At 35.7% G+C, this 11,330-nt stretch overlaps 1 protein-coding gene and 1 long non-coding RNA gene across 2 annotated transcripts; one reads left to right on the forward strand and one right to left on the reverse strand.

Annotated features, from left to right (window-relative positions):
- The first annotated feature begins 584 nt into the window (after positions 1-584).
- LOC140962265 (uncharacterized) lies at positions 585-4,120 on the forward strand. The gene is made up of 2 exons (XR_012172510.1): positions 585-1,002; positions 3,464-4,120. It is a non-coding gene; the product is annotated as an uncharacterized lncRNA (long non-coding RNA).
- Positions 4,121-8,361: 4,241 nt separating this feature from the next.
- LOC140963256 (DNA repair protein RAD51 homolog) lies at positions 8,362-11,330 on the reverse strand. The gene is made up of 9 exons (XM_073422543.1): positions 11,127-11,330; positions 10,195-10,339; positions 9,992-10,102; positions 9,822-9,913; positions 9,416-9,510; positions 9,212-9,325; positions 8,938-9,067; positions 8,710-8,831; positions 8,362-8,635 (listed from the first exon to the last, which is right to left on the reverse strand). The coding sequence occupies exons 1-9, from the start codon at positions 11,220-11,222 to the stop codon at positions 8,512-8,514; spliced, it is 1,029 nt and encodes a 342-aa protein (XP_073278644.1). The 5' UTR covers positions 11,223-11,330; the 3' UTR covers positions 8,362-8,511.

Here is an 11,330-nt window from a genome sequence, read left to right on the forward strand (position 1 = left end):
TAGAAATCGCACTATTTTAGTGTAAAATTTGCACCAAAATAGATTTTGTGGTTGGAGATGGCCTATGAAACTTACTTGTATGATTTCAAATTTGATAAACTTGCAATTGAATATTGAAATTCGATATTGTATCTATAACTTATGACGTTGATATTAGATTAGAAGTAACTCATAATTATATTATATCATAATATAAAACTATTTTGAAAATTTCAAATATAATATATTTATTTAATTATAACATAATAATAGATATAATTTCATACAACAAGAAATTGAATAAAGAATTAACAATCATTTGAAAATCTACTTTTAAAAAAAGAAATAAAAATTAACTTTTATTATATTTTTTTAAGATTAAAACCAAACAAGGCCAAAAAATTGTATCAAAATTTCCAAGAAGTTATAATTATTTTCTTGACTAACTAAACTTTAAGGCTACGTTTAATACGAGTGATTAAATTTAAGCAGATAAAATGATAATTAATTGCTATTCAAAGGACATGTAGTAAATGAGATAAATGTGCTTTTTGTTTGGTATATTTTTTCTGACGTGGATAAGTAGTGAGTAAGTTTTACTTTTACTAAAACATCCTTCCATCTTGAAATATGGGGAACAAATTTGACACACAATCTTTTCTTTCTTAACCCAAGTCCAAAACCTTACCTCCTCTGTTTGTCGAACAATCTCTGTCCGATTTGTGATTTAATTATTGTGGCTTCACACAAGCAAATCGATATACGATGACTGATAAGGTTAATGTCTTGCACACAAAATGTTAAAATGTTTTGTGCATACCTCAATTTCAACTTTCGTCCACAAATTACAGTTGTGATAATCTTTCAGGTGATTTTTTGTTCTATTACGACATCGTTGTTGTGTATCGTATGTTCAGGTTCGTTCATTGGTAATTCGAAAGTTGTCACCATATTGACCGGTTTTGACACTGACGTCCATGAAGATTAGCGGCTACTTGTATAACTTCGATAAGTGAAGAGATGGTGATGTCTTCTCTATCTCTATTCTTGGATTTATATTTTTGATACAAGATTTGTGATATGTGGTTTCCTAGTTGAAACATTTTTTTGGTTATATGTTAACTCTTGTTTGTGTATTATCTTTGGTATTTTAATCTGACCATACCACCAATCCAACAGATAGCTTGTGAAGGATCGTTTCGTTTATGCTAGCACCTTCGAAGATGCTTCAAACAAAATATTTTCCAATGAGCTGCAATAGCTCGTGTTCTAAGAATGTTAACACCGATGAATTAAATCGAGTTTGGTTTAAAACCAAGCGGAAGAAACTCGAAGTAATCCTTCATGAAGAAGACTGTTATATTAGAAAACATTTTAACTTATGTAAAACTGAATAACTGAAAAGCAGGGGATCAGTTGTCGCATATATCAGTTCAGTTATGGTAAAAACTGAACTGACGGATACTCAAACTGATCAAATCAGTTTGAAAACAGCAGTTAATCAGTTAAATAAACAAGATAAGTTTATGGATGTTCGGAGACTTCAACTGCTCCTCCTATGTCACTCCTTCTACCACCTCGGATAGGATCCACTAGAAGACTTTGATTTATATAAATACTTGTACAAATCCACCCAGCTTAGGACTTACACACTGTCTAACTGAACTCTTAGTCTAGACTGAAGACAACACCTTCCAGGCAACGCTTCTTTAACATCTATGTGAGAAAGATTATATACACAAGTTTAATATCTTTGTGCAAGACTGTATTTTGGGTGGTGGTGTGTATGTGTGAGAACTGGTCTCTGAAAACAACCCGAAAGGTGTTCTCACACACTGAGTGAAGTGAGCTTGAATTTTCTCCTTGGACTTTGTGTCTTGCCTTTACGACTGTTCTTCTGGAACGTTTGTCTTTAATGCTCTGATTCAACATCCATTATTGTCCTTTGACTGGACAATTACTTTGTACCTTTGTGTATAGATGGAATCCACTGAATGAGTTTGTCTTCATCTACAACTGAAAGATTCTTAACTGATGCTCCGAACTAGTCAACTAAACTGATCATCAGTTGGGCTGATGAAATCAGTTGACTCGTCAGTTGAACTGATTTCACTCTCGTTCGGCTGAACTGATCAGCTGGGCTTCTTCATCAGTTGAACACCCCTCGGCTGGTCAGGCTTCTGAGGTTCTCCTGCTGATTCACCTATCAACTAGAGGATCAGCTGAACTGCTCATTTGACATATCATTTCTCCTGATTCAGCTTGTGCGAACAGTTGGTTCTTCAGTTTGCGATTTAGATTTCTCAAAACTGATTCTAGCTTATGTAGACTTAAGGTAAATTATTAGTAACAAAATAACAAGTTTTATTAACATCAAAATTAAGATTTCGAACTTGAAAAGTTCCAAGAGCTTAGTTACCATTCAAATCCATTGGTTATGGTTTTCGTGAATTTAAAGTTACATGTATCAGTCTCCATTTATGTTTGTTTGTTATTGTGTGAAGAATATCTACAATTTCAATCCAATGTTTAGATATATCACTGGGTTAAATATGATGTACAAATATATTTAGTGATACTGTAAGTATGGTAGTAACAAATGTTTTGTATGAAAGCTTATTATCTGATTGATTTGTGTAGTTAATTTTAGTTGATTGGTTCAAATGACTTAGTTGTACTTATATATATTATTAACTCTTTCGGGGTTTCTAATGAAACATCTTTGAATCCAGGCTAAAACCTATGTTGTTTTTATCAGAAGAAAAGTTGGTATATATGACAAGTCGTCTGAAGCAAACGCCAAAGTTTATAGATTTCTTGGAGCTTGTTTCAAAGGGTACGATACTAGGAAAGATGCCGAGGAAGCATTTGATAGTTTTTTTTAAAAAATCATCGGATGATACTTCATGCTCTCAGCCTAATTTGTCCACTTCAAACCAGAATGTTACTTGTGACAATGAACGTAAGCATGGTAAGAAATTAGGTGATTTACTGCAAGCTATATCAGATTTAACTCGTGAAAATCGTAATCTAGCAAAGACAATGGAGAAGAACTCCCAAGAGATAGCCATGTTGTTGGAGCAAATGGAATTGAGCGAGGAGTAATAGAAGACTTATGACTATGAAGTTTACTTTTTTCTTAGTATTGCCACATAAGTATGTGTGGTACAAATTTGCTTATTTTCTTTTATGTTTGATGTACTTAATTTGTATGCAGATGATATTTAAGTGTGTACTGTATTTTGTTGCCGTGTGTTTATGTTGGAAGGATATTTTATTTAAGTGTGTACTTTGTTTATGGTTGTACAAACCCTTCACTAATCACCAGCTTTATTTTGTGTAATATTGTTTCATGGTTGTATGTACATATCAGTTCATGTCGTGTTGATTACTTGAAGTATATCCTACAACTTTCTACTTCAATGTTCTCAAACTTCGATAATGCTTTACTTTGAATTAATTTACGTCTTTTTTTTTTTTGCAGATTAGTGGTGAAACTGTGTGTATTCAATCCCGTGTGCGCCCAGAGGCATACCAACATGTACAGTTGGACCGAGAACTACATTTTTCTTAGTTTTGTAAACATTATTATTAATGTAATTATTTGGCCAAGTTATAAATGCCTAATATCTACCACCCCTGGGACCATTCTTTGAAAAATGATTTGCATATCTTCTTTTTAGTTGACCTACATATCTGCAAATTTCAGGGAACATTTTGAAAGACTTGTAATTATTACAAGCAGTTGGGTAAGTTATGGTACATTAATTTGTATATTTAAAGACCTCTTGCTACTGATGTTTGCACGTACAGATCCTCCAAAATCATGTGTATGTCTGAGCAGGTCCCAAAACACGTCTGTTACTTTCAACTTTGGTTCTGAAGATACTGTCACAAGCCCATACATTGTACCGCTGATTGATCTGTGTTCTGACGATGAAAGCAAAATGGTTGAGAAAGGTGAGAAGTGTGTAGTGAAATGCAAGGCTGTTGAAATGCTTGAACCTGCATCTGATTTGCCCAAGAAGACGAAGAAAATGAAGTTATGTTAGCCAAAAATGGAGCTACTGCCCGACTGTAAAGAAGAAGATGACACCACCGATGTCAAAGTTCATCGTGGTAGCAAAGGTGAAGAGTACAATATCAAATTGACCGGCCATGGCAAAATGGTCATCCTCGTAATTGACCTTACCACTGAATTCAGTGGGTAGCATGTTTAAGAGTAGAAAGGGTTTCGTTCTTTCCCCACTCTTTTGACTCCATGTTATAGTACTATCCATTTTGACGCCATGTTAGTATATTTGGCACGTTGTTAGTACTGTTTCCAATGGTGGGGAATAGCAGACTTTGTACCTACATTTTGTATATAAAAGTTGCAAAGTAATGAGAAAGGAGTGTTAGCAAAAAAATTCCTTTTAATTTTTGTGCAATTGTTGTCTTTTTTTTCCTTATCCTCGTAATTGCACTATCATGAGTAAACATGTGCATTTTCCTTCATTCTATGTTGTGTAAACGAATGCATTCATATTGAGGATAATAAAAAGCAATCACAATTTCATTAAGTACCACTATGATGAACAAAAGTTACCACAAATGCATAAATTGTTTGAAATCGTACACCTACGTCTACTACTTTTTACACAAGAAAAAGGTGCTTAGCCATGAAACATACCAAAATGGAACAAAAAACATAACCAAAACAAGTACTGGTTCAATGCCCTTCAAAAAGACTGGAAGCATAGAGGTGGTACATGTACGATTCAAATAGATTCATTTTCAAAAATACACATGATCTTTACCCATTACTGTCTGGCCAAAAGCCTAGTCACCAAACAAATCTTTCCACGATGACCTAATCGTTAAAACAGAGCCAAGTCATTGTGGTTGTTAAACAACAACTTAACAGCAAGCACTTGCTCATCCTCCGAAAGATGAGTCATCCCGTCCAACGCATTCAACGCCTGATCTAGTGCAACAGAAAGCTTGTCCTTTGAAGCAAGCTTCTTGATCAAATCTGCCATTGTGTTTTTCGTTATGTCGGCGAGGTTTTTGATGGCTTCAACAATGGTCTGGTTATTGTCAGTAGCTTTCTTCCTTTTCTTACTCTTTGAAGTTACACATTCTTTAGGTTTTGATGATGACATTTTACTCTCAGATATAGAGTCTTCAGTAGCATCAACTGAGTTAAATGCAGGTGTCTTGACAAGCCACGCAGCAGTAGGTATTTCATTGTCTATGTTTAGGACCTCAGAGTGCATTCTCGAAATTCGTTGAGCGATCACTGGTAGCACGATCATTTTCAAATATCTCACACCATTCATGGTAACGTGTCCATTGCTTGTGTCTCATTGAACGTAACATTGGGTCGGTCTATGAGAAATCCAAAAATTAAACAAGAAAATTCAATTATGTAATGAATATTAACTAAATATTGCAAACAATACCTTCACGATTGCCTCCCATGTCTCGTCTGTGACATCAATGGTGTTATTAGAATCATTCCAACCCACACCACTTTTGCTTAATAATGTAACTAAAGTACTATACATTTTCTTCCACACGTGGATCTTGGAATTGATATGTGGATTTCCACGTAAGCTATTCCCGAGGATAGATTCTTGCATTGCATTTTCCAACAGATTTAAATAACCTGCCTTAAATCCATTCTCACTTTTCCATCCCTTCATTATTACATCTTTCGGTGCTTGGATTAGAACTTCTTCTTGTGCATGTCATCTACGTCGTGTCTTGTCTTGTTTTTTGCTCCTACCGACAACGCTCGCTGACGATGCTCCACTATTTATCTATAGTTGATTGAGTGGTTTCTCTGCCTCTGTACAAAACACAACAAAGTATAACTATGTCATAATGCATGACAAAGTAGAGACTTAGGGAAATACGAAGCAAACTATAGTGCCAAAGTTATATTGAACAATATTTGCAAAACCAACAATTCAGAACAAAGTGAATAATGTCAGAACTTTTGAAAATTGAACATAATAAAAACAATCCAAAGAAATTGTAAGTACAGTATCGATTAATTGAAATAAAATATAAGCGAGTTAATTGTTCGTGTTCCACATTGACATTGCAAACTCATCTCTCCCAGCATCCCACCCTATTGAAGACTCCAAACTGGTAATGTAAACATTTTGTGTATCATGAACTGGGCTACCAACATATTCTTCAATGTTGTCCATTGGATCGTCATCCATTTGAGTTCGTATGAAATTGTGTAATAGAATACAAGCCAAAATTATATGGTTCTGAACTTTTAGTGGGTAAAACGAAAAACTTCGAAGGATGACCTATCTTTTTTTCAACAAACTAAATGCTCTTTCAATTACATTTCGAGCTTGAGAGTGTCTCCAATTGAACAAATCCTTGTAATCTTGTGGACGACAAGCACGATTGCCCCAAGCATCGCGGTGATACCTAACACGACGATACGACGTCAAGAAACCTTCAACATTTGCATATCCATTATCACATAGGTAATAACAATCTGCGTTATGGTAACATCAATAATTAAAACGTTGACAAATCTTTGTAATTGAATCATTCTTTGGACTTCTTGCTTCAAAATGAACAAATAAATCGAAGCTTCACAAATACACATATAACCTCATGGAACTCTGAATGAATCATCCATGTTCAGAGCGTCTTTAAAACTTGAGCATCTGCCGCAGATCCCTCCCATCCCGTCATAGCGTAAATGAAATTCATATTGTGGTCACGTGCCCCCAATACATTGACCGCAATAGTACTTTTTCGATTTCTATATTTTGCTTTATCTCTCGGCAAAGGACATGTACACCGATATGGGTTCCATCCAATACACCGAGGCAACCCTGTAATCACTGTGTAATTAACCTATACATCATCTAACCACAGATTGAGGAAACAAAACTTTAAAACCAATTAAAAAAATACCGATCCAAATGAGGTATTACCTTAAACCACCTTCAGGTTTCGTTTCTACAATCTTCATCGACAGGAGACGGCTTGACAAGGAGTCGTGGATGTAACTTTAGCAACGATTTAAGAACTTCATGAAAATGAGCAGTAACTGTCTATCCACTACGTATGCAATCATGCCCAGCTACCCCGATTTTTTTTATGATGCACCAATATAGACAAGAACATGGATACTTTCTCTTCGACTCGTACATATCTAGAATCAGCTAACCCTCCTAAGTTTGTTAACAAATAACACAGTCGTGCAAGTGTGCTCTGATTCATCCTTAAGTTTGTCACACATTGGATATATCCGATGTCAATAATCCTTTGCAAATTGCTCAATTGAGCATTTATTCTTTCGATCATGCTATACGAAACAGCTTCTCTTCGACGGCCACGACGAGTAATTGAGACCATTCGTCTATGCTCTCGTATTAGGAGACACAACATCAAAAAAAATCTAGACAACAAATGGTGGACCAACAGAAGGATTATAATTTTTCTACGTTGCTACATGTTGTCAGAAAACTAGAAATTTATGTGTGATCACCAAACAAAAGACAAGAACCTTGTAAACTAACAGATGTGATTTAATGGATACACGATTACTGGAAAATGGATGTTAACCAAAATGCACAATGCAAAATTGTTTTCCATTTTCGGTTATCAATTATTTCATACATTTTCTGTTAAAAAATCTATATTTTCAAACTAATTAGTAAATAAGAAAAAATTAGACTAATGTACTATCACTTATGTAGAGATTACTAAAAAAGAAAAAAGAAAATGACTTTCTTTCACTGTCATAAACAAAATGCAGAAAACGTTGGTTCAAAAATTTTGGGGGAACTTCACAAATAACCCAACATGACTTAATAGCATAGAACAACCTTCCATAGGCTCGCAATTCGAAAAATATGAAACAAGAAATCAACATAAATGAATATTAAATCACCAATTCGAAGCGTTAAAATGAAGTTTTCGACAAACAATACCCATTTCAAGAACTACAACATTTACCTCCACAAACGGATGTTTCCAAGACGGCTATAGACAAAGGAAAAGGACTTCACGCTTCCACATAATCGGCACAAGAGAAATACGAGAGCCAGCCATTGAAACGAGAGGAGAAGAGTTTTGTATTTTACGTCGGTGGGATAAAGGGTAAAATGGAGACGGAAAACCTAAATAGTAGTACTATTCAATTCATGATTGGGTATACCACCAAAAAGTAAAGACTACATTCTCTTCTTTTCATGGCCCTACAGTGTCACAATCGAGCTTAAGGTTATCAGTTGTCACTTTAAAAGACCAGTCAAACAGTGGATAATCCATTATTTCTTCGCTAATCGTCCAATATTCACTCCTACCAAACATAACGTAAAGTGATGAAATTAAGATTACTACAATATTTACGAGAAAATTTAATATTGGAACTCTTTAATACCCACTAAAAAGATCCATTACATCACAAGTAAGAGACATTCAAGTCTCTTGTCTCCAAGATCAAAGAGACAGAAAATATTAAAAAAACATGGAAATTTTATAGAAAATTATAGGATATTACGATGATTAGTCTTTTACATCAGTTACACCCTCTAGAGATATTTGAAATCTTGCTTCAGCTTCAGCCAGACACGGAGAGCTGATGACTTTGCAAATACGCTCCTCAGCTCGTCCTTTCCTTAAAGCTAGTCTGTAGGCACAAAGTCTGATATTTAAACAGCTGCCCAATCGAGATCACAGGATTCATCAAAAGAATACACGAACCTTGTTGTAGTCGCATGAGCCATGATGTTACCGCCAATGGGTTTGATTTGAGGGCCAGCAAATACGGCAGAACCATCCACTTGGGCAACAACTTGATTTGTGATGACAACAGCAACACCGAACTATAGACACAAAAACAGAGCATCCAAATCATTGCAAATATTAAAAAGTGTTCTTTCATGGTATTTTGCATATTGGAACAAGAAATCTTGATTCTAGGAAATTTACCTCGTCTGCTAATTTCTGAAGGCTCCTCAGGAACTTGGCAAGATGCATTTGCCTCGCTGATAATTCGCCCCTTCCGGAGAAATCCGTCCTATACAGCGCAGTAGCACTATCCACTATCATGAGAGCAAACCTGTTATCAAAATGTTGTAGCAGTTAGATGTGGAATGCAATGTTTGCATATCTGAGGTAATTCTCGCTCAATCTTCGATATTATATCCCAAAATAGAAGAATTGCCTTTTCACCGTGGCTATTTAAGTACAAGAAACATAATACCTAGTTTCCACCATCATGGATGCAGCTTCAAGCAAAAGCCGAGATTGATGGTCGGTGTTATAAGCTCGAGCATAGGCCACATTTTCCAAAACATCATTAGCATTTAACCCGAATCTGTAAATTTAATCAATTATAGCTGAGTTTGAGTAACCATTAAAATATAAATTGATTAGCAATTTTTAATCTCAAACAAGATGCAGTAACCTGTCTGCTATCTGTACTAGTCTCTGTGGTCTGAATGTTCCCTCAGCATCAATGTACATTGCTTTACCCTCACCACCACCTTGATCTAAAGGCAGCTGAAATATTATTCGGGTAGTAAGTTCACAAAGTCTCATGAGTAGAATGGAAAAGATATGAACAGTGAGCTTTTGTGGAGCCAATACGATGACTTGTTGTGGCATTATTGCATAGAATGATTGACGAGCAAAATAATAGCAATATAGATTTTTTTATAGCATTATTTATGTGACATAGCACAAACAAGCTTCATTTGTAGACTTCAAATGACATTTCATCATAAACATATTGACAAGTTGCGCCTAATTTCCTTCCGTTAAATGATCAGAACTTCATTTTGATATGGTGCGTTAAATAGAGAATATCTTACTTGGCAAGTGACACACATTGTGTGGCAGAGCTGAGTCTTTCCAGAGCGGAACTCACCATATAATTCTGTAATGGATCCTGTTTCAATCCCTCCTGTCAAAGACCAAATATCGTCAAAATGTTTAGCAGAAAAAGGTGGTATTTTACACTTTCTGGTAAACGGAAATCCACCTTCTAAGATTTTGTCGAGTTCTTTCGATCCAGTGCTTATTTGAATAATCTCTTGCCTCTGGGCATGTAGTTGTTGGGCACTTGTAAAGCCCAAAGGCACCAATTTTGAGGCTGTTGATGTTCATATGCATAAAAGTAAAGCCATAAAATAAAGAAATGGGCAATAGCTCAAGAATATCATGTCTTGAATGAGTAAAACGTGCCTGCTTCGATGATCTTATCAGCTTTCGCATCACTTATTCCTTTTATTTGCAGAAGCTCCTTCCTTGGAGCGAAAGCAACCGATTCCACGGTGCATAAACCCACATCTTTCAGCTTTTTAATGTCGAGGGCAGCAACACCAGAAGACTTGTAGAAGAACAAGAGCAACAAAACTCAGAACCCAAAGGAACCAACAATTAAAACAATCAAATCCTTAATCTAAATCAAGTTAACCAGTTTGGAGGATTTTACAATCTGCTAATTTAAATGCTTTGGCTGATATTTTCAAGCTGTCTTTCAAGTACAACAATACATTTTAAATCATCAATCACTAGCATTAAACTAAAATCCATCCTCTCATATTCATCCCAAAAGTCATACGCTTCGATTCAAACACAAAGGGAACTGCTGCCGAACTGGCACCGGATTAAAAGTTAACAGATAAGGAAGGGTATTCTTATGCATATTCCTTGTCGACCATCAGCTATAATCTAGCTTCAAAATAACGCAGATTTTCAAAACCCATAAGTAACGAACAAATCCAGAGGATTCGTACAAAAACCACACACCGCGGTTTCCACCTGCAGCCATAACCTAGCATGACAAACCGAAAGGGCCCTTCGATTGAAAAGAATAAAACAAAACCGAAAAATCAAAATAAATAAATAAATAAAACCCTTTATCAAGAATCATTAACGATTAATTTAGAGAGTAAGTAATCCAAATGAAAAGGGATAACCCAAATTGAAAATTGTAGCACAGAGAAAATTGTAGCACAGAAAGACATCGAAACAAAAAGGTCGAGACTTTAGAAAGTACGATGGCATTTCGTCACGAACCCGTAAAATTGGATAGACGAGTAATCAGTAAACCCAAAAGCCCAGAAAAGCAAGAAGCAAAACAACAGATTTTGGAGAGGGTAATGAGATGCAACCTGAAGTTGCTCAACAGGGAGAGGCCCATGTTGGATTTCTTCGAGTTCTTGCTGCTGATCTTGCTCCAACGTCTTCTGCTTCCTCTGCTGCTCCATTAATGGCTGCGTCCGCCCCAAAATTAGTGGAAGAGTGGAGTTTGAAAGTGTTGGAGGCGCCAAAATGCTGGAGAATATATTAAAAGCTAAAGCTTCTTTCGGAAGATT

This window comes from Primulina huaijiensis, chromosome 17 (assembly GCF_012295235.1).
Source record: "Primulina huaijiensis isolate GDHJ02 chromosome 17, ASM1229523v2, whole genome shotgun sequence".
Lineage (NCBI taxonomy): Eukaryota > Viridiplantae > Streptophyta > Magnoliopsida > Lamiales > Gesneriaceae > Primulina > Primulina huaijiensis.

What these genes read in the sequence shown, in the direction of transcription:
- LOC140963256 (XM_073422543.1), bottom strand. Translation starts at nt 11,222, where the DNA reads ATGGAGCAGCAGAGGAAGCAGAAGACGTTGGAGCAAGATCAGCAGCAA. An exon ending in TGATAAGATCATCGAAGCAG is followed by an intron (nt 10,103 to 10,194) that starts GCACGTTTTACT and finishes GAACATCAACAG; the next exon opens with CCTCAAAATTGGTGCCTTTG. An exon ending in CTAGTACAGATAGCAGACAG is followed by an intron (nt 9,326 to 9,415) that starts GTTACTGCATCT and finishes TTAAATTTACAG; the next exon opens with ATTCGGGTTAAATGCTAATG.